At 43.3% G+C, this 22,461-nt stretch overlaps 1 protein-coding gene across 3 annotated transcripts in view; it reads right to left on the bottom strand.

Annotated features, from left to right (window-relative positions):
* The window catches only part of ITPR3 (inositol 1,4,5-trisphosphate receptor type 3), a 117,685-nt gene that overhangs the window by 1,886 nt on the left and 93,338 nt on the right, over positions 1-22,461 (bottom strand). Inside the window, exons 38-57 of one of the 3 annotated variants that reach the window (XM_051996406.1) lie at positions 21,797-21,887; positions 20,876-21,045; positions 19,432-19,606; positions 19,103-19,287; positions 17,429-17,629; positions 16,815-16,925; positions 15,504-15,599; positions 15,189-15,290; positions 14,992-15,078; positions 14,503-14,613; positions 13,704-13,896; positions 12,527-12,652; positions 11,143-11,315; positions 8,538-8,702; positions 7,883-8,075; positions 6,887-6,991; positions 6,015-6,142; positions 3,144-3,309; positions 2,185-2,345; positions 750-911 (exon numbers count right to left, since the gene is read on the bottom strand). In XM_051996406.1, coding sequence (XP_051852366.1) covers positions 750-911; positions 2,185-2,345; positions 3,144-3,309; positions 6,015-6,142; positions 6,887-6,991; positions 7,883-8,075; positions 8,538-8,702; positions 11,143-11,315; positions 12,527-12,652; positions 13,704-13,896; positions 14,503-14,613; positions 14,992-15,078; positions 15,189-15,290; positions 15,504-15,599; positions 16,815-16,925; positions 17,429-17,629; positions 19,103-19,287; positions 19,432-19,606; positions 20,876-21,045; positions 21,797-21,887 — 2,901 coding nt within the window. The other 2 variants (XM_051996407.1, XM_051996408.1) reach the window with 2 other exon arrangements.

The raw sequence follows: 22,461 nt of genomic DNA, 5'->3' as shown, positions 1-22,461 counted from the left end.
GGATGGATGGAATACAACAGAACTTCTTAAAGTTTTTCCACTCACAACACATTTTCTCCTAAGAAATTTATATGTATACTCTAGATATATAGGTATATGAAATAGATAAACAAATCAAACATTTGCTGATGATAAACCATAATTTTGCAATCCCTACATTCAGTTATGAGACCCCATATAGGATCATAACCTACAGTTTAAAAGCTGGGGACTGTAGGATAAGCATTAACAGGAAGAATGCCTACATCACAATACAGTCCCCAGTTAACAGTTCTGCCAAGGGTTATACCTGGTCAAATAAATACTATGTACTTTTGAAGTAAGGTGATAGGACAGTCATATATTGGTCAACCAATAAACATTAGTTATAAATATAACTACTAAAAGTTAGGTACTGCATTGGAGTACTAAGGATACAAGAAAGGCAGATTACAATCCTTATTCTTAAGGAATCTAATGGAGGAGTCAGCATGTAAACTGTTTACAAATAAGCTCTATCCAGGATAATTTGTAAATAATTAACAGAATTATAAGCACTAAAATTAAGGGGAATCAGTTCAATTGATAAGAAGATGGACAAGGAGTGTTATCTGCATGGATTGGGACTGAAGAGGCAAAGATTTGAGCACTAGTGAAAGCCTAGAGACTTAATTTGTGAGGCTGGTTCTGAATCTTCAGAGCCTGTTCTGAGGTTTCCCAACGTCTGGAGAGGGTGAAAAGGGGAGACGGAAACAAAGGAAATTTCTAACCTGTTCTTTGAGTTCATTAAGCTGTGAGGTGAGATGAGACACCAACTTCATGGTGGAGTTGAGTTTGTCCTGCAGGCTCCGTATCTCATTCTGTTCTCCTTCACCTTCATTGCTGACCAGTGACATGGCTCGCATTCGAGGGAACCAATCCAGATTTTTGTTCTGAAATAGAGAATATGCAATAGGAAGTCAATAAGATTTGGGAGTGAGGGGAGGAGATGGAAGGGGAAACTAAGTTGAAAGGGATCCTAAAAAAGAAAGTTTGTACTAATAGTCCTACAAAGTCACTGGCCAGGATGAATAGGCCTAATAATTGTTCCTATCAACCCAGGTCCTTCCTGGCATGGCTGGTTTTGTCATTAAGGACCGAAGCACTATGGTTATGGTAAAGCTTTTAAACTGATTTCTGAAGACCTTTGCCGACTGCACCACCTCTACCCTCACTAATTTTATGCAGCCTGCAGCCCAGCAAAGGTTGAAAGGAAAGGCTTCTTCAACAAAAATGTTGAATATCTTTCCCATGGGAATTAATGAATTGCCATCCTTAGAGAAGGAGAAGATGGGTAGAAGCAAGATGACCTTTCAGATAAATGTAAAATTTCAATCTGTGCAGAATCACTGTTTCTCTATTGCCAACTGCCAACTGTTTTATACCTTTCCTGAGGATTAAGAATATAACATTCTGGTTCTCTTGTTCATTTATAAGCTTGGGGGCATCTGGGCTATCATAAGAAACTGTTCAAAATCTCTCTTTTGGAAGGTACACATGCACATGTGCACACATACCATTCCTACCCCTGCTAATCAATGTTAAGTCTTGCCTTTAAACCAGACTTTTGGGATCTGAAATCCACCCGGTCAGCTCATTCCCAAGGATCCTGTGTGTTCTTCTCACCATTTGAGCACTTTAACTTAGGATAATTATTGAAACCTGATTCCAGAGTCCGAGCCTAGCTCCAGCAGCAGGAACCAAGAGTCAACAGTTGGTAGCATTTTCATCCATGAGGATTTATTTCTCCAGATGCTACTGCAGCTCCCCTGCTAGCCTTCTGTACAATGTCTGCAGATGTCAGAGCCCATTACTCCTCCCTCATTCCTATTTACTAACATTCTGCAAGGGAAGTGAGGGATGATTTCCTTTGCAGCTCAGTACTTCAAATAGATATAAAATTTCTCCCTATTAAATTAATGAAGCCAGACCTCGAGGCCTACAGAGACCTTGTGGCAAAAATACCTGGGATTCCAAAGACATTTGAATGGGCTGGGGCTCTCATTCTGGCTCAGAAGTGGAGACAAAGCTTAGGAACAGATGTGTACACATAGCAGAAAAGACCAGGCAAATGGAGCATAGCAGTCAATGCTTTCCAAGGTCCCTGATTCCCCTCACTTCAAGTTGGCTCCTTACCCCCCACCCCACCCATGCCCTCCTCCACACCTTAATCATTTGAGCTACGTAGCTCTCAGGGCCAGTATAGTCTGTTTTGTTCTTCACTCGTACTAGCACAATGAAATATAAGTAATTCCACATGTTGTGTTCATACTTGATATGTTCTTCAAAGGACACAGTCTTGTTGTCAAATTTGTCCCTCTCCAGACCTGAAATTGGAAAGAGATGAGAGAAGGGAGGGAGAGAAGGAGGGAAGAAAAAAGATACTATCATCCCTTTTATTCCTCTCCTCCCACAGGCTGCCATGGGGCATTTCAGAAAAGGCATGTGGGAAAGAGGGGGAATTTCTTGTCCTTTGATGAGGTGGTTAGTAATCACGCTGCAGCCATCTAAATGGTCTAAGGCAATAAAACCTATCTGAAGGACCTCCAAGAGATATTCAGGTCATGTCTATTGAAAGTCCGAGCTGCTTTGCTCAAAACTAAAGCAATCTAACCTTGCTATAGGCTGTAGTCTCTTCTGAAATAAATACCTAAGCATCTGGAGCGTGAACCCTCTAAAGTAGAATTTAAAAGTTGAATGAAACAGGAGTGAATTCAGTCTTAGTAGCCAGAAGAAGACAGTCATGTAGGAAAAGAGCACTGACTTTGGAAGAGGAGGACTTGGGTTCAAATTCTGAACTATCTATGTGATCTTAGACAAGTCATTTGATTCTTCTAGTCCTCAGTAAAAGAAGGTTGGAGCAGATGGCCTCTAAGGTCTTTTCCAGCTTGAAATCTCTGATTCTGAGATTTTAGGCTTTTGCATGTTTATAATGTCCCCCATCTCAAAGCAACTGTCAAATGTATTTTCCCTTAATTCCTAAATGGGCAAGCCAAAACACCAAAACTTGGACAGGATTCCTGCCCCACCCTTCCCCAAGATTCTAATATTCTAAACCAGAATGATAGGGTTTCTTCCATTCCAGCTGGCCCTGAGGCATTCCAGAAAAGAAAATGCCTTCTCACCACAGATGAAGCATGTGGTCTTCAGGATTTCCTCCTTCTTCTGCTTCTCACTCCTCAGGTCAGCAAAGGTATCAATGATTACCCCAAAGATGAGGTTCAGCACAATGATGATGACGATGAAAAAGAACAAGAGGTCATAGACCACTCGTGCAGGAAACAGGGATTCCTGCAGGGAAATGATGGTGGAGTGGAAGAAGAGAGACAAAGGTCAGAAGCCCCCATCATCAGGACCTTCAAATACCAGAAACTAAGGATGTTACATGCTAAACTGATACAGTGGGACAAAGTGCCCAAATCCGGAAACCTAGAGAGCTCTGAATTCAAAATGGTGGCAAATATCCAAGAGGCATAAAATTTGGGGGATTTGAAGATTGGGAAGAGGAGGGAGTTTTAAAGGATAAATTTCTGGATGGTAGCAGAATTTAAGCAATAGTTCAAGACAAGGATCTCGAACTTGTTCTAGTTCTGGTTATATCTCTAATTTTCACTTGGCAGTGGCCTCCCTCAGTTTCCTCCTCATTTCTAAAAGGTTATCAATCATTGCCTCCCAAATAGTTTGTCAGCCAGTCAGCGGACAACCCATTTATTAAACTCTTACTCTGTCCTAAAAGCTAGAGACACACAGTAAAGGCAAAAACACTCCCAACCGTCAAGGAGTTAACATTCAAATAGAAAGGACAACATATAAATAGCCATTTGTCTATATAATATATGTACAATAATGAGAAGTAATCTCAGAGAGAAGGGACCAGCCAAAGAAAGTATTTGAGACAGGAGTAACAGCCAAATCAGAAACTAGGGGTAAAGAGCTGTTGATAATAGTTCACATGTATATGTCATTATAGTTTACAGAGTAATACATATATATATCCATCCACAAAACAACAATTGTATGAATTATGATTACCCCTATTTTACAGATGAGGAAACTGGATCCCAGAGAAGTTAAGTGATCTGCCTAGCATCATACAGCTAGTAGTTATCTGAGGCCAAATTCAAAATCAGTTTTGTTTTACAGAGTTATGGAACTGTTACCAGGAGATGAGAGTGTGTAGTACAAGGAATAGCATGGATAGTGCTGATGTAACATATGTGGAAGGAAGTAAAGATTAAAAAACTTGGAAAGGTAAGAGAGTCAGATTGTATCGGGCTTTAAAAAACAAATAAGATTTTATATTTGATCTTGGAAATAATAGGGAGCCACTAAAATAGGGAATGAGAATGTGTGTGAGGGGTGGGGGGAAAGGGGTGGGTGTGTGTAACATGGTCAGATCAGCACTTTAGGAAGATCTTCCTGGCAACTCAATAGAGGATAGATTGGGAGGGATGTAGGAAGACCAGTCAAAAGGTTATTACAATAGTCTGGGCAAAAGATAATAAGGGCTTGCACCAGGGTGTCAGCTAGCAAAATAACAGCCCAATAGGCCCAGAGTCCAAAAGCAATTAAAATTCAGGCTTGATCTCTTAAGACCTGCTGCTCTAGCTATTAGAAGCCAGCCAGGTTGCAGTCCATGTTGTTGGGACTCCACAGACTGTGATAAATGCTGAGGGACATATCCCTGGGGTGATAATGGTCAAGCAGCCATTAATTTCTCTTCATTAATATAAAGGAGTAGGTTTTGCATAATTTAAAACAGCAGGTTATCCAAAATATTCCCATTTTGGTGTGAGGTGATTTTTTTTTTTTTTTACTTACACATAAAGCTGGTTATTTATAATATCTCTGAATTCATTACACATCAGACTACATAATGAAGATTTAACTCAATTTTTCTACATCTTGCCTGTTCCAATGTTCCATATCTGATAGGGACAGTTTCACTTTTGAGACAAATCTATCTAAGCAAAGTCATCTATCCTCCTACTGAAAGACCCCTATTTCACATCTACCCCAAGTATTAGTAAATTTGGCTTATTAAAAGCTTTCCTTTCAGCCCTTGCAGGACAAAGGTAGAGAGAAGTTGTACCAATGCCAATGAGACCTTCCCTTGGGGACATTAGATGAATTCAACAGGGAAGTCAATAGACAAAAAAAAAAAAAGAAAAGAAAAGAAAAGAAAAATGACCCCATAAACACCAAAGGATTCATTGCAGTACTTCTCATGGTAGCAAAGAACTAGAAATAAACTGGATATCCAGAATCTGATGAATCCTAAACAGATTATGTTCCATGAAAGGAATGGAGTTATTTACAGGTTGAAAAAAAGGATGACTATGACGAATACAAAGGAGCAAGGAAAAGTTTATATCAACTGATGCAAAGTGAATTAAATAGGACAGGAAAACATTCACACAAGGACTACTCCAACATAAATGGAAAGAGTAATAAAATAAATGAAACTGAATGTTATGAAGGTATAATGACTAAGCTTGGTCCCAAAATAAAGAGATGAGAAAGCACTCCTCCTGGTTCTTTGCAGAAATGAGGGATCATGGGTTGTCCCTCAGATGGGTGTGCAATAATGTATATGACCTCAGAATTTTTTTTATGTTGATTAGTTTTGTGGAAATGTTTTATCTTTTTCCTTTTTTCTTTCTTTCCTTCTATGTTTCTTTTTATGTTTGATCCTTTATTCTTTTCTTTCTTCCTTCTCTTTTAAAAATTCGAGGGATCGCTCTCTGGAAGGGGATGAGCAAAGGAATACACTGGGAAACATAAGATGATGTTACAACAAAAAGTATCAATAAAAATTATTTTTTAAAAAGAAAGCAAGATTCACTCCATTAGACATAAGATTGGAGGACTAATGAGAAACCCATAGGCATAGCATCCTCTCTTAAGGAATGGTAATCCAGAGAGCAATTGGACCAGAAGACAGTATGATTGCCCTGGTGAAGGCTAGCAGGAGAGGAGGAAGGAAAATGACTCACATCTTTGGATGGCTTTCGCAGAATGTCACCTACACCCCCACCATTTCGAAGTCCGTGGTTCATGACGGTAACTATGCACATCAGCAGTGTGTCACAGGCTCGCTCTGTGCTATCTTCATCATCATCCTCTGTAATCACAATTGAATTGTATGCTCAGGAGCCCAGCAGCCCATAAAAGGAGGCAGCAGATTCAATGATCCCTCAGGTAAAGATTCCTATATTCTGTGGTTCTGAGTCAATTGGCGGTGGGGGAGGCAGATAGAAGCTGAAAATAGCTCATACATGTATATAACACTTAAGGTTTATAAAGTGATTATATATATGTATGTATGTATGTATGTATGTATGTGTTCTCCAAAGCCTCACAAAAAACCCTATGAATTATGATTATTCCAATTTTACAGATGAAGAAACTGGGACTCAGGTTAAATGATTTGCCCAGAGTCACACAGCTAGTAGGTATCTGAAATCAAATTCTAACTCAATTTAGCTCCAGTGCTGGAACTGGAGTCAGAAAGACTTGAGTTCACTTGCTAGTTCAACAACTCCTTTTTTCCCCCATACAAAAAGTCCTACTATAAATAGGACTTAACTAACTGGACGACTTAACATCTACCTTATTTTCTTCTTATATAAATGAAAATAATAACCGCATCTATTTCCCAGGGTGACTATAATATAATAAAATAATATTTGTAAAAACTTAGCACACAGTGCCTGGCACAATGCAGTCACTTAATAAATGCTTATTCCCCTTTCTTCCCCCATCTACTACCCCAGTGTTCCCAAGCACCAACCCCCAACCCATCCCCAAACTCCATACCACCTTGGCCCAATTACATTTGGTCTCCACAAAGTCACACTCCTTTTACCTTCCTGAATTTCAGACACTGTGATGCCAGAGGAACAACTGATCTTGTCTCCACTGCATGTACCCATGAATGCTGTAGGACTGTGAGGCATTCCCAGGGGGCTGGCTGGAGAAGAGAGAGATGATGGTGGTTCACACATGCAGCATCCCCTGTGTCTGCTGATCCTGACATTCTAAAAGTCCCTTTGGCCCCCTTCCTAGGGGGATACTCCCTGTTGTTACTGGGACTTCTGAGACCTTGATGGAAAGTGGGGGTTGAGGGTAGGAAAAGTTTCAAAAAGATAGAATATGAATACTCCATCTGCTGGTCCATCATAGGTATTAATCAGCAGGGAGAGGATACGTCTGACCTCCTTCTATCCTTTCCTAAACAGAAAGGAGAATAAGGTAAGAGTCAGAGACCTCAGATAGCCTTTCAGATGTCAGAGAACCAAGAACCACAGGAAAGTTGCCTCTGTTTAAAGATCATGGAAATCTGAGAACTCTCATTCCATTCCAGCCTTCAACAGCTGCCTGGAGCAAGGTATCTTTTTCCCATGGGACCAATAGGTGGAGAAATAGACCCAGAGAATGTCAGTGATTTGACCAAGATTAGACAGTGGCTAAAGGCCAGACACAGGACCATCAGTCTCTAATGCTACAGTAGTCCTTGGTCTTTTTTCTGTTATGGACCCCTTCAGCCATCTGATATAACCTGTGGATTCTTTTTCAGAATACTGCTCAAAAAATAAAAACATAAGATTATAAAGGAAACCAATTATGTTGAAAGAAGATTTTCAAAATATTCTTTGAAAAAAAAGTTCATGGACCCCAAATTAAGAACACTTGCTTTAGTCCTATACCCTTTTCTACATTTGGATTTGCAACCATGAGCAGTATACCTAGGATGGAATGACTAGGGCTTTGCCCCAAATCAAGGAATTTACAAGGTACTGAAAGAAAGGGGACAATTAGGAGTAGTACAGCTAAAGGAAACGGGATGGGAACAGGAAAAGACCTTTGGACTTGTTATCGGGCAGCCGGTCCACCTCAAGGATAAAATCATCCTTGAGGAATAAGAAGCCAACAATGGAAAAGAGGTAGACAAGGATGAGGGCGAGCAGGGCAGTGAGCAAGATGGAGCGCCCATTTCGGGTCACACTCTTGATCACGTTGAACAAGGTCTCCTCACGATAGATCAGGTCAAAGAGCTGGAAGAGGGAGAAGCATCAGACTGGAAGAACTGTTTCAATCTGGCAAAACAAACACACTCTTCCCATGTAGGACTACCCCTTTGGAATAAGTCTGAAGTTGCTTTAATAAGATAGTGCATTGGATTAAAGCAAGGTTCATTTAACCTAATGGGCAGCAAAGCCTGGACTAGCTGGTCCTAATCCAAAGAATCTTTTTTTTTTTTTGATATTCATTTTTCAGGAACACTGGACAGGAGAAATAATCAGATAGTCTATGCTTTGTTAAATGTGACCTTGAGAAATCCAGTCCTAAATCCTGAGGGTCCCCAGCATAGAAAAGTGATGGCTATGTAATAGGACTCCAACAGACTTCTCAATTTGCAATTCTTCCCTTTCTCAAAACTCCCTTCCCAGAACTCATCTTTGCACTGTCCCCTTCTCCCTCTATTGCCCCATCCACCATCATTTCAGAAGACATACGAGGATGCTGTAGAAGAGCTCATGGACAAAGATGCCTAGAATGCTGGTGAGGATGTAGCCAACGTGGTAAAGAAACTCCATATCCATCACCATGGCTTTGTAGCCTCTGATAAAGGTTCCTCGGTTGCCCACAAAGCTCACCACAAACACAATCTTGTTGGTTAGCTGGGAAAAAAGCAAAAGAAAGACAAAAGAAAGATGAGAATAATGCATAAGACATCAAGAACAGCATAGCAAGGGAAAAGACAGAAAAGGACAATGGGTGTTGAAAATATAACCCCAAAGAGGTCAAAGAGAGAAAGAGCCCCCAACAGATAGCAAAATATTTACAGTAGGACTTTTTGTATGGGGGGAAAAAAGGAAAATAAAGTTAGATACGCAACAACTATGGAAAACCTAAACAAGTGTTGGCTCATGAATATAATGGAACATTCCTGTGCCATAAAAAATGATGGAGAGGAGGAATACATTAAAATATGGGAAGATTTATATAAACTGATGCAAAGTTGAAGTAAGCAAAACCAGGAAAACAATACACACAATGACTATAACAATGTAAACAAAAAGAACAACAACAACAAAAAACGAAACCTTGTGTAATTATAATGGCCAAACTTGGTCCCAAAATAAGAGGTGAAAGTGTATCTCTCCATCCCTTCTTTGTAAACTATTAGTAGAAAACATTATTACAAACACCTGAAATTCTGTTACTATATTAGCTTATGAACTGCTTTCTCTGTCTTTTATTCCATTCTATTATTTTATACAGAGGGACTGATATTTAGGTAGATAAGGGATATATCTGGAAAGGAAGATAACATAAAAGCTATCAATTTTTTTAAAGAAGGCAGTGGGATGGATGAAAGAAGTACTTTCTATCTGATCCAGTCCTGGGATTTTTTTTTTTTTTTTTTTTACCACTAAACCAGGGTTTGCTCTCCCTCAGGACCCCATTTCCCCAAGTTAGAGGATTTGGCCTAAATGACCCAGTATTAGCATAGTCACAGCTGAGTCATGAAGAATTTAATTAAAGGGACCAGGCAGGGATTTCTCATGATTATTCTCCAAAAAGGTTTCTGCTTTGGACTCCAGAGTGGATAAGAATGGGCTAGTCAGGACTTGGAGTCATTAGTAATGACCACAAGTACTGAAGAGTGATCATTGCCTCCTCATGAGTGTCAAAGCTGAAAAATCCCTAATCAACTAATTTTTTTTTCTCTATGGAAATAAATCAGACTGTTGACAACAAGTACAGAATAAGGAAGAGAAAAAGAAGAATGTTAACATTCCCAAAACATGGCATGCTAGGGTTGAAAGGAACTTCAGAGGCCATCAGGTCTGGATTCCATCGTATTACAGATGGAAAAAAAATGACTTCTGAAAAAAGGAAATGACTTGTCCAAGATTTTATAGGCAGAAAATGGCAAAACCTCAAATCAAACTCAAGTCTCCCTATTCCACATTCAGTAGTTTTGCCACTATATGTAAGCTAAGCTTTGAAGTCCTTGAGCCTTCATAAAGCAATCGAAATGGAATTTGTCCAAGAAGTCTTCCCTATCAATGGTGCTCTTTGTATCATTATTAGAGAAGCACATCAAAAGATAACAATAAAACTCTCCAAAGGAAAAAAAAAAGGAATAAGCTGACTACAGGTCAAACGGCTTAAAAAGCAAGAAAAACACACACATAAACACACACACACACACACACACCCTGCTTTCCTTTAGATTTATGACTTGGGAGGCAGCTATGTAGCTTAGTGGACTGAGTGCTAGACTTGGAGTAAGAAAAGTATTGTCTATGGGATACTGGGCAAGTCATTTATCAGTCAGGAAGTCAAAAAATATTTTTTATGCCCCTATTATGTGCCGATGTATTATGTATAGGGGTAAAAAAGAAAGGTAAAAGATGGCCCCTGCTCTCAAGGAGCTCACAGCCTAATGGTGGAAAAAACATGCCAACAACCATTTACAAATAAAACAGATATAGGACAAACTGGAGATAATAAACAAAGAGAAGGGATAGGAATTAAGGGGAAAGGCTTCCTATAGAAGGTAAAATTGTAGCTGGAATTTGAAAGAAGCTTAATCTTATTCTGCCTTGGTTTCCTCATCAGTAAATTAGGATAATAATAGCACCTACCTCAGTTGAGAACCCAATTAAATGAGTGCATATACACACATATATAGGTATATTTACATATAATATGTATATATAATGCATATATAATTATCTGTAATATAGATTTTATATCATATATAAAATACATGTGTATAAGTAGTGGTTATATATTATACAAAAATATATTTTATATAATTATATACAATATATATTATGTATCCTATATGTATATATAGTGATTTGCAAACGTAAAAGACTTTACAGAAATGTCCTTTTACAGGATCTCTTAAGTGCATTTTTAAGCTTTAATAGCTTAAATAGTTTACAACTTCATTGACTTTGGGAATATCTGATATAAATAATAACAGTGTAGTAGCAGTAGTGTTGTTAATACTCTGGAACATTATGCCCTCTCTCCTGCACCCTCCCTGCTCCCCACTGCCCCTGAGGTAGCTATGGGAAGCATCTGATACTGCCTACTCACATTGAGAGCCCCCAAGATGTTGAGGGTAGGCCCGATGCCCAGGTAATAGATGGAGCGCAGGATGAGAGCCACAATGAGGGGCCGGATGCTGTAGCGCCTGGTGAACAGAGCTACGATGGAAAAGCAGACCAGAATCCAGAAGAGCAAGGAGATGAGTGGAGAGCCCAACACACCTAGAAGGATGGGAAAAGGAGAAGGTGAACAGGATCCCTCCCAGAGTGTTGCTGCCCAAAAACTTTGTCCTGTTTAGAAGGCAGCAGCATACCCTAGGGTCCCTAGAACTGGACTGGGAATCACAGAATCACAATCTCAGAGGCAGAAGAGACTTTAGAGGCTATCTAGTCTGAGCCGTACTTGAATACAAATTCCTTTGACAATCTTCCTGACAATGGGGCCTCTAGCCTCTAATGGAGCTTTCCCAGGAAGTCCCAGTAACAGACCTATGAAGTCTTTTTTTTTTCATTTTGTATTTTATTTATTTATTTTTTAATTATAGCTTTTTATTTTCAAAATATAAACATGGATAATTTTTGACATTTACCCCTACAAAACCCTGTGTTTTCATTTTTCCCTTTCCTTCCCCCACTTCCTCCAATTGGCAAGTGATCCAATATATGCTGAACATGTATAATTCCTCTATATATATTTCCACAAATATACTGCTCCAGAAAAATCAGATCAAAAAGGAAAAAAATGAGAAAGAAAACAAAATACAACCAAAAAACAACAAATGAAAATACTATGTTGTGGTCCACACTCAGTCGCCACAGCCCTCTCTTTGGATGCAGATGGCTTTCTTCATCACAAGATCAGTGGAACAGGCCTGAATCACCTCGTTGTTGAGGAGAGCCATCAGACCTTACTCTGAGCAAGTCAAATACCAATTTCTCTACTTGTAAAATCAAAACAATCCCCACTTCTCTTTCTCTCAGTCTAGCTGCCTCCTACTTCTCCACTGTTCACATGCTATCATCAAGTCCTTAATGTTGATATCCCCAGTTGGAATGGGAGGTTCCTGAGGACAGAATCCTATGTCTCTTACTCTGTATTGTGACTTGTAATCAGGGAGATCTGGCTTCAGATCTACCTCAGATACTTAACAAGTCACTTCATCTTTTCACGACTCACTTCTTTGTCTGTAAAATGAGAGCTGGACTCCATGGCCTCTGAGGTGCCTTTCTGTCTTAATCTATAGGACTCTGGAAGACTGTTCAAAGCATATGCTCCACACCAGGGGTGGCTGGTTCCAGAGGGTCCAAGAACTACATTACAATTAATGCTGTTCCCCTCACTCTCTCTGAGAGGCAGGAGGAGAGCAATTCCCTTCTTCCCCTTCACAGGTGCAAGAAGGCCTCTCTTCCCTCTCTCTCAGTGCTGCCCTTACCTGTGGAGGCTCCTTCCACATAGGGGTAGAAGAAGGCTATGATGATGTTGATGAAGACAGCCAGATTGAAGGATATGGTGCCCCACAGGGTCATTCGGCGAGAAAACCAATAGATCAGAGGCATGCCTGGAAGGGATAGATGGGAGGACAAAGAGAAGCCCTAAGTGTCAGAACTTGAGAAGGAAATCACTCCTGGATCCGCCTTATCATGGTGGAGGGCCCGCTTGGCTCAGTGAACCATGAGCTGCGTCATTCAGCGCTGTCCAAGAGGAGATGGTCACAGTGGAGAGTTCTGACAAAAGATGATTGATCCGCTGGAGAAGGAAACGGCAAACGCCAGCAGTACCTTTGCCAAGAAAAGCCCCTAGACAGAAGGGCTGTGTTCCACAAAATCGGGAAAGGTCAGACATGACTGAGCAGAGAAAGGAAGCAGAGAAGCAGCTTGAACAAGCAAGCAAGCTGGCCCTGCAAGCGAGGCGGAATAATCCCTTGGGCCCCACTAATAGTTGAAGGGACATTAGTTTCAACTCCTTTGGAGGAAGTCACAATGTTGTTCAAGCCATCCTTGCCTGTCTCAAGACTTTTGCACAAATAGTATGGGTTTATGCTAGGGTGATTGTATGTGGTCAACAAAGCATAAAAATTTTGTTTTCTAGGAGAAAAAAGGAGAGCAGCCAGGCAGTGCAGTAGATAGAGCACTGGCCCTGAAGCTCCAATCTTCGGATACTTAGTAGCTATGTGACCCTAGGAGAGTCACTTAATCCCAATTGCTTTAAAAATAATAATAAGAGGCAATTACATTGCCAGCCTCAGACTGTAAAGGAGGTAAGGTGTGTCTGATCTCCCATTTGATATACTCCTTCCACCCACTGCTAGCCTAAGAATTCCCATAATTCTCTACTCCTCTCCCCCTCATAAAAAACCCTTTTTTGAGTCTTAATTCTATATTCAGATAGAGTCTGAGAGTCCTCTTACATAGGGTCTGTCTGCCCTTTCTGAGAGTTCCAAAGGAAGAAAGTAATTCTAAAGGTGAACTTTCCAGCCATGACCAACAGGTAGTGGGGGAGTTTTCTTTTTTCCTTTTTACATTATCAGGACATCATTGCAGCCCTCAACTACTCTAGCTCTTTCTAAGGCACGCCCTGACTCCCTCCCACCATTTGCTGCTAGCTCTCACTTCGCAGTTTTTTCTGCCACTCCATCTCATTGTGCAGGAAAGAAGACTGGTCAAAGAAGTCGCTGACTTTGCTGCCCTGCTCGTCCTGCTCTGTGGTGGTGAAGAGCCGGTGCTTGGTCTCCTCCGTCAGGAATTCACAGATGCTCGGCACCGGAAACACAATTTGCTCCATGCTCCTATCCTGGCGAACAATCTGCGCAGAAACACAGGACCGTGTGGGAGGGGGGGAAGGAAGGAGGGAGGGGGAAAGGCCAGGGGAGGGTGGGAAACCGGAAGCCCAGACAATGCTCCAGAGGAGCCACACCCACCACACACACCTGCGGAGTACTCCCTGGTCAGGGCCATGCTGGTCAGATGCTGACTCACACACCTGTGCTCCTATACACATGCTACATCAGTGACACACATGACGAGTCACAGAGTCTCCCATGCACATGCAGTCCCCCTCACCCCTTTCACTTCCGTAGCACTCCCAAGGAGCCAGATCTGATCACTCAGTGATCGCACCAACGCCACTGACCAGAGGGTGATCACTTTGGGGTAGGCAGTGAGATCCAGGGAAAGTCCTGGCTCTGGAGTCAGGGAATCTGGGTTCAAATCCCACCTCTGATGCTTAATACCTGCGTGAGCAAGTCCCTGAAATTCCCTGGGACCTCAGTTTCCTCATCTGTAAAATGAGGCAGGTGGGCTAGATGGCCTCTGGAATCTCTCCCAGCTCTATTTCTGTCATCTTTCCAACTCTGTGTCTCCCCTCCTCCCCATCCCAAGCCCTTCTTCTTTCCCAAGGAAGATCTCTCACCTCAATCTGGGATGTGTGGTTCTCATAGTAGGCCAAAGGGTCCTCTTCCTCCGCGTGCATGGGTGCTGACGACTTCAGCATTTGGGACAGCTGCTTGTTATTGAGGCTGAGCTGCGGAGGGATCGCCAGGGGGTCAGGCGCAGAGAAAGGATTCCTTATTCATCCAGACCAACCCGCTTCGGATCCTGAGCCAAGCCTGGCTGGATCTCCAGCCTAATCCTGATGCCTCCAGCCCAGTCCAGATCCTAACCTAGGCTCCAGCCCTTCTTAGAACTTAGTATAGAGTCTCCCAAAAAGGAAAGGAGAGAGAAAAGTTAATTTTAATGGGATGGGAGAGAAAGGAGGGGGAGATAAGGGAAAGAGAAGGAGACAGAGAAAGAGAGAGTGGGAGGGAGGAAAAAGAGGAGGGGGGATGGAAAAGAAGAGGAGGGGGAAAAAAGGAGGAGGAAGAGAAGGATAATCCTCCTTCTGGTGGGACTGAGGTCCTACCATGGAAGAGATGCTTTCTTCCTCTTCCTCCTGAATACGTTTCACTGGCTTCAGCAGGTGCTGTAGTTGCTTGTTGTGTCTAGAGAGCTAAGAGCACAGAGGGTCTGAGAGTCACAATCAGAGTCAGGATCATCCAACATCATGATCTTCAGCCTGTCTCTTTCCCCTGGAATCAACAGGGGCCATGGCAACAGTACCTGCAAGGCCAGGATATAGATGTTGTGGCCAACCTCTCGGGGAGAGACCTCGGAATTCTCATGCTCCTCCTCCTGCAGGTAGGCTTTCTTGATGACATCCACCTAGGAAGCCAGCACCTCCTCTTAGCCACCTCCACATTCTCCAAGGACTTCCCCTTCCCTCCACCATTCCCACATCCTCGCTCCCCAGTCTATCCCAGAGGAGGGGAGGGGAGTAAGGAAAAAAAGACTTGACCCACTGATTTCCACCCGAGTAGCTCCATTTGCTCCTAGCCTCCCACTCCCCTGCACCTACTACTTGGCCGTCTGCCTCACCAGTTCTTGGGGCCGCAGACTGATGAGAATCCTCTCTGCATTTTCACTGTCATGCCGGCTCTCCATCAGGGCCAGAAGAAGCTTGGAGGCATTGTCCTGTGAGGCAGTCAAGATTGAAGAAGCTGCCAGCCACAGTTTCCCAGGACTCAACGCTGCCTACCTGCCTCTGCCTTGGGAAGAAATTGCCCCACACTCATACAAGTCCAGGGAGCGGATAAAGGGAACTAAGGCATTAGCTGAGGAAATTAGAATGACTTGTTAGGCTAGATAAGGGGGGATTCCTGAGCTCTTTAACTTCCCTTTTCAGTGCTCTGCCATTCTTGTGGTGTAATACTCTTAATTTCAGAGATGGGAAAACCTGCCTTCAGATCCAGCTGTGATACATATTTTCAGGACTGGCTAATGTGGGAGTTTTGCTTGACTAAATAAATGATATTTATCCTATTCTATTTAACTGATTTTGTCCTGTATCTGTCTACGCCAACTTAGTCCAGAATTCAGTTGGTCTGTTTTGAATTAAGTTTAGAAATCCAGTTTTCTAGTTAATTTGTTCTATTCCTGTGTCAAGAATACCTGGTTTGTTATCCAAAGAAGCCTGATCCACTATCTTTGACTTGAAGGAGAATTCAAACAAAGAAGACTTCTTATTCACAGGAGGGAAGGAGGAGATTGCTGCTAGCCCATTTTCATTTCCCAACCACATTGTCCCCCACCTCTCAGTTCTGGGATATTGATTTTGCCATTCATAACGCCAGGCTCTTGTAACCAGTCATAATTTAATCCCCACCCATGAAGTCTTAGTCTTGTTCTGTACTTCCCAAAACCATGAAGAAGAGCTGTCCCCCTCATTTGGGTCTTATTTTTGCCGAAGTAGTTAAGGTCCTATTTAATTTGCAATGTACTAATAAGTTCATTATGCTCAGCATAGTGTGCCTCGGTTTTCTTTGTTTTAATCATAACACTTCTCTCCCTCATTTACCAGGAATCTTTTTGAAAAACTCAATGGTAATGGGAAGGGAAGGGGCAGGCAGGACAGAAAGAATTTGGAATTCAACATTTTCTTTTTTAAAAAGAATATTAAAATAAACAGTTTTAAGAAGTTAAAATTTTAAAAACCTAATGGTGTTTGCTGGGAGCATGAAGAGGAGCCCACTGAGTGCCAGTAGCAGAAAAGCTACTGAGATCCAGGCCCCCGTTACTGCAGGATGTGTATTCTCTTGCCCCACAAGGCATCATCCCTCAGGTCCCCACTCTCCACCGAAACCACCGTACATATTGCCAGTGAAACACACCCACACACACACCCCGTACCTTGAGCTGCAGCACCAGGTCCATGCGATATTTGCACAAGGGGCTGATGTCATTCAGGATCAGGGCAGTGATGATGTCGATGCCGTTAGATTCATGAGTCACGATACAGGTCTGTGTGTGGGTGAAGAGGTGGGGCAGAGTGCCTCAGGATGGAGCCCCATCCCACATGGTCTTCCCCGGTCTTAGCCCCCCCACACACACACTCAGAGTCCCCCCACACTCAGAGTCCCCTCCCACTCAGAGTCCCCCCCACTCAGAGCCTTCTCCCACTCAGAGTCCCCTCCCACTCAGAGCCCCCCACTCGGAGTCCCCTCCCACTCAGACCCCCCTCACTCAGAGCCCCCCACTCAGAGCCCCCCAACTCAGAGTCCCCTCCCACTCAGACCCCTCCAACTCAGAGCCCCCCTACTCAGAGCCTTCTCCACTCAGAGTCCCCTCCCACTCAGACCCCCCTCACTCAGAGCCCCCCACTCAGAGCCCCCCACTCAAAGTCCCCTCCCACTCAGACCCCTCCAACTCAAAGCCCCCCACTCAGAGCCTTCTCCCACTCAGATCCCCACTCAGACCCCCCCAACTCAGAGCCCCGCAGCCCCTCCTGGGGCTGGGGCCCACACCTGGTTCTCGTGGCAGGGTCCCTGGCAGTACTCAGTGAGCGTCTCCAGCGTCTGGATGACGAGCCCCACATTGTCCTCATTGAGGTAGAGGCCCAGCAATCCCAGGCCGCCTGTGGTGCTGCCACACATGATGTCCAGGAACTGCAGCGTTTCACACACCAAGTTGTAGTTAGTCTTGTTGTTCTGACAGCGAAGGAAGTTCTGTAGGGGACAGACACAGGATGTCCAGAGGGACATGGGGAATAAGCAGCACTGAATCAGGCACCCAGAGAAACCTTATAAGAATGAGGTTTTTCAAGACAAATATGGAAACTGTTTAAAGATAGCACACATTTAATCTATGGCAGAGTCCTGGCTGTCTTGGGGAGGGGGGAGGTAAGAAAACAAGGGAGAAAAATGTGGAACACAAGGTTTTCCAAAAATGAATGTTGGAAACTATCTTTACATGTATTTGGGAAAATAAAACTCTATTAAGAAAAAAGAATAATGTTTTTAAGTGCATAAAATAAGACACATAGGATTATAACGGATATCAATTATATTGAAATGCAATTATCAAAATAGATTTTCAAAAAATTCACAGAGTCCGCGATAAGGACACCTGAATTAGATGGTCTCTGAGGTCATGTGGCGTGGATAGCATACACACACTGGCACCAGAAAAAACTTCCCAAGGAGGATGACAACTCTGTTTTGACTTCACATAGTGTTTTACATTATACAACAGGCTTTCTTCAGGCTAACTTGAAGAGGAGCAAGTGTTAGCACACTCATTTTAGAGATGGAGAAACTGAAGAGTATTGGCTCATTGAGCTGGAAGAGAGGAGGTCGTTTAGTTCTGGAGTCCATGAACTTAAAAAAAAGTATTTTGATAACTTTATATACTGCATGTGTGTGTGTGTGTGTGTGTGTGTGTGTGTGTGTGTGTGTGTGTGTGTGACTGATACTTATAATCAGTCTTTTTTAATCTATGTATTTTATTTTTTATTTTATGTACTTAAAAACATTATTCTTTAAAAAAAAAAGGGGGGGGGGGGCTTTTTGTAGATTTCTCCAGATTGTTAATGGGATCGCTGTCACAGAAAAAAGAAACTGAGACTACTTTGACTTGCCCAGGATTATGCAGCTAATCAGTGTCAGAGCAAAGACTCAATCCCATCACCCCCTTCCTTATTCCCCCTCCCCCTGCCTCTACTCCAACTCCAGTGGTTTTTCCCAGAAAGTACAAAATCTCTGCCTCCAGAGGGAGCAAGAGTACAAGGAAGAAGCCTGTTCATTCCACACAGCTGGTGGCACAATGCACAAAGTGCTGACGTCAGGAAGAGTTGAGGTCAAGTCCAATTTCAGATACTTACTAGCTTAGGTAACCCTGGGAAAATCACTTAATCTCTGTTTGCCTCAGCTTTTCCAGCTGTAAAATGGACAATACCTATCACACAGAGTGGTATGGGGATCAAATGAGATATTTTTTTCAATATGCATCAGCCAGAGCCAGTGCTGACTGTACATTTTTCTCAGATGTCAGTTTATGGAAATGGGGAGTGAAATTTCATTTTCCATAGGAAACACCCCAAATTTAACACCCCCCCCTTGCTCCTGGCTCCTCTCCCGGCAGCCCCAACTTACCTCCTGATAGACCCAGAAGTTCAAGGCCAGATGAGGGCGGGCACTCACCTGAAGGTCCCGGTTATGGTTCTCACACAGCAGCTGCAGGAAGCGTAGGATGGGCTGCATAATCAGCACAGAGGTTCCCATCTCATTACTCTGTCCGCGATCAACCACCTCGTGGCCCCTGCGGAAGCTGGCACTCAAGGAGTAACGGGAAGTGGGGCTTGGGAGTGCGAAGGATGCCATGCGCCCTGCGACAAGAGGCAGGGATGAAAATTAGAGCCGGGCAGCCCACCTGCTAGGGAAACTCTTTCCTTCCGTGCAGCCCCCCAGCCCCAGCCCCCAATCCCTGCCTTTTTCTCTCTCCCTAACTCTGCCCTACCCCAAATCCTAACCTTTGCCTCCAGCACTCCCAGCCTCCCTGTCCTCCTGGGGCTGGCTTCCCAAGTCATTCATGTTCACGGTCACTGTGGACTTGGTCTCTTGTTGGGCCCTTTTCATTCGGTCGTGAAGCACCTTAAAGAATTTCTCTGACTTCTTGTCACTCGTCATCAGATTATAAAAGGATTTCTGTAGGGGTGGGAAAGGAAATTGAGGAAAGATTCATCACTAGTCTCAGACATTCAGGGAGTCCCAAGTAATCACGTCACCGAGCTCCTACTGCGTGCTCTGCTCCGTGAAAACGAGCTGATATTCACAAAGCACTGAACACAGTGTCTGGCACATAGTAGGCTCTTAATAAACCCTTCTTCTCTTCTCTCCTTACTGGGAACTCTACAGGATATCAGAGAAAACCAACACATGACTGCGGGGTCAGAATTCAGAAGAAGCAAAGACCGATTAAGATTGGTGAGAACAGGTAAGAATACCTGGAGAAGGTGTTGGGATTGCAGAGCTGGATAGGAAGGGAGAAGGAGAAGCAGCTAGTATTTATAGCACCTCCTATTAATCATCATCATCTAGCATTTCATAATGCCCACTATATGCCAAGTAATCATAATCACCATCCTCATCCTCATCAGGATCATCATCATTGCCAATATTTACATAGTAATGAAAACATCATCTCAGTTGATAAGATTAAGATTTCACAAAAATCTTGGGAGGTAGGAGCGTTATTATCCCCATTTTACAGCTGAGGAAAGTGAGGCAGGCATTAAGGTGACTTGCCCAGGGTCACACAGCTAGTAAGTGTGTGAAGCTAGATTTAAACTGAGGTTTTCTAACTCCGGGCCTAGCTCTCTCTGTGGAATCACCTAATTGCCTTAAATACTAGATACAGGAGTCTGGACTTGATGAAGAAGGAAAAGGGAGACCAATTTGTCTTCCTCTATACCACGGAGAGAAATGATGAGTTTAAATTAAGGTAAGAAAAGCCCAGCCTGCTTCCCTTCACACTCAAGAACTGATCAGTCACTGAATTTAGTGCCCACAATGTTCTAGGTACTGGGTATATAAAGACAAAAATGGGACAGATGAGCCCCGAAAGAGCTTATACTCTTTACAAGATGACCAGGTACTTTAAGATTCTTTAGGAGCAACTTAAAATGTTGGTACTCCTCTTCTTTGCTACTTTTTTGCCTTTTCCAGGGGCAGGAGGATAGGGGAGAAACTCCATTCTACAATAAGTCAGAGAGAAATTAAATCTTGAATATAAGTAAACTCCAGTAGGGACAGTGAAAAGGGAAACAGATGGGTCAGGCCCAGGACGTATCAGAAGAAAAGACAGGAAGTAACTAGAAAGCTGGCCAGGACTAAAATACATCTCCAGGGTCCTGTTCTAATGCAGGTCCTCTGCTCCCCGCCCTCCAGCACCTGCAGCCTGCTTTAGCGCCAGACCTGTATCTCAGTGTTGCCCCCGTCCAGCAGGCGAATGGCCAGTCCGATGCTCTCCTGGAAGATCTTTTCATTCTTTGTGCTCATGATCAGATCAGACACCAGCTTTGTAGCTCCTTCTTTGTCCAGCCGGCACTGGATTGCCGCAATATGTGACCAGTCCTGATCCTGGCCTGGAGGGAGAGCCAGACCAGGGACAGAGCAAAAAAAAAAAGGGCTTTTTTAGGAACTTAGCTAGCTGGAGAAGGCAGGGAGTAAAAAAAGCAATCTGGGGGAATCCAGCACCCCTTGAACATGGGGGACAGAGAATATTGGGGGGCCTTTGTTGGGGAAGGGATGAAGCCTAGGAGAGTAGGTAAGGTTTAGGAAGGGAGCCTAAGAAAGTAGGGGATTTGGAGGGGGATCTTCAGGGATATGAATGTGGGGGGGAGCTTGAAAAGTGGGAAAGCACAAGGTTGGAAAAGATTTCTAGGCTGGGAAATAAGGAGATATTACAGGGGGAATACCCAGTGCTGTGAAGGCAGGAGAGCTCAGAGTGGTAAAAGCAAGGAAGAGCCTCTCCCTTCCTCCCCCCCACCTCCCCCACTCCCCCACAGGAATTGAGACTATCTATCTAAGTTCAGGATATGAGAATCTGAGTCTGGGGAAATCCAGTCTTCTCCTCAAACCAAGTCAGCTGGTAAGAAGGATTTTGAAGCACAGGGATTCAGGATGAAGATAATAGGACCCCAGAGTTAGACCTTCTAGTCTAGCCCTCCACCCCTCATTTGACTGTTGAAGTTACTGAGAACCAGGAAGGTAAAGATATTCAAATCCAAGACCTGTGACATTTGATCCAGTTCTCCCTCAACTCTACTCTGGCCTATGTGGTGCTGAGATCCCACAGAGAGAAGAGAAGAGGGAAAGCACGACCCCATCCTATACCTGTGCCCATGGAATCTGGGATATCCCCTTTGGAGTTCAATTTCCGATTCTGCAGATAATTGTGAAGCAGCATTTTCCGCAGGTTGTTGCCCTGAAAAGCAGTCAGTGAGCCCTGAGCTGTGCCAGTGAAGCAGTCCCACCTGCTCTCCACCAGCCCCCAGGGTTCCACTTTCCCACCCACCTCACCTCTCCAGGGCCAACCTCCTTGGTCGATTTGGAAGCCTATGTGGTATGAGGCACTAGCAGCCTTAGAGCCAGGATACTCCAACTCCGATACTCAGAGCTGTGAGCAAGACCCTTTTCTCTCTCAGAGTGAACAGAGCCTCACTCAGTTTCCTCACATTTTTATTCCCTGTCTCAAGAGCTGTTATAAAGAAAGCATTTTGTTCATCTCAAATCCCTGGCGAGCTTTCCGTTTTTCTGAGATTCGCTCTTTGCAGCCCTTTCTTTATTATGGATAAGAATCACTATATATAATAATAGCAGCTCATATTTCTGTAATGCTCAAAGGTTTCTAAATCTTCCCTCAAAATAGTCTAGTAAAAAGTATAATTATGCCCAATTTGTGGGTGAGGAAACCAAGCCTCAGAAAACAGAAGTGTGTCTGTATGTGTGAGAGAGAGAAATACAGACAGACAGGAGGAGATAGATTGGTGAGCTTCCTT

Source organism: Antechinus flavipes, chromosome 4 (genome assembly GCF_016432865.1).
Source record: "Antechinus flavipes isolate AdamAnt ecotype Samford, QLD, Australia chromosome 4, AdamAnt_v2, whole genome shotgun sequence".
In the NCBI taxonomy this organism is placed as follows: Eukaryota; Metazoa; Chordata; class Mammalia; order Dasyuromorphia; family Dasyuridae; genus Antechinus; species Antechinus flavipes.
Note: the sequence above shows the minus strand (reverse complement) of the source record. Positions and strands in the feature narration are given on the sequence as shown.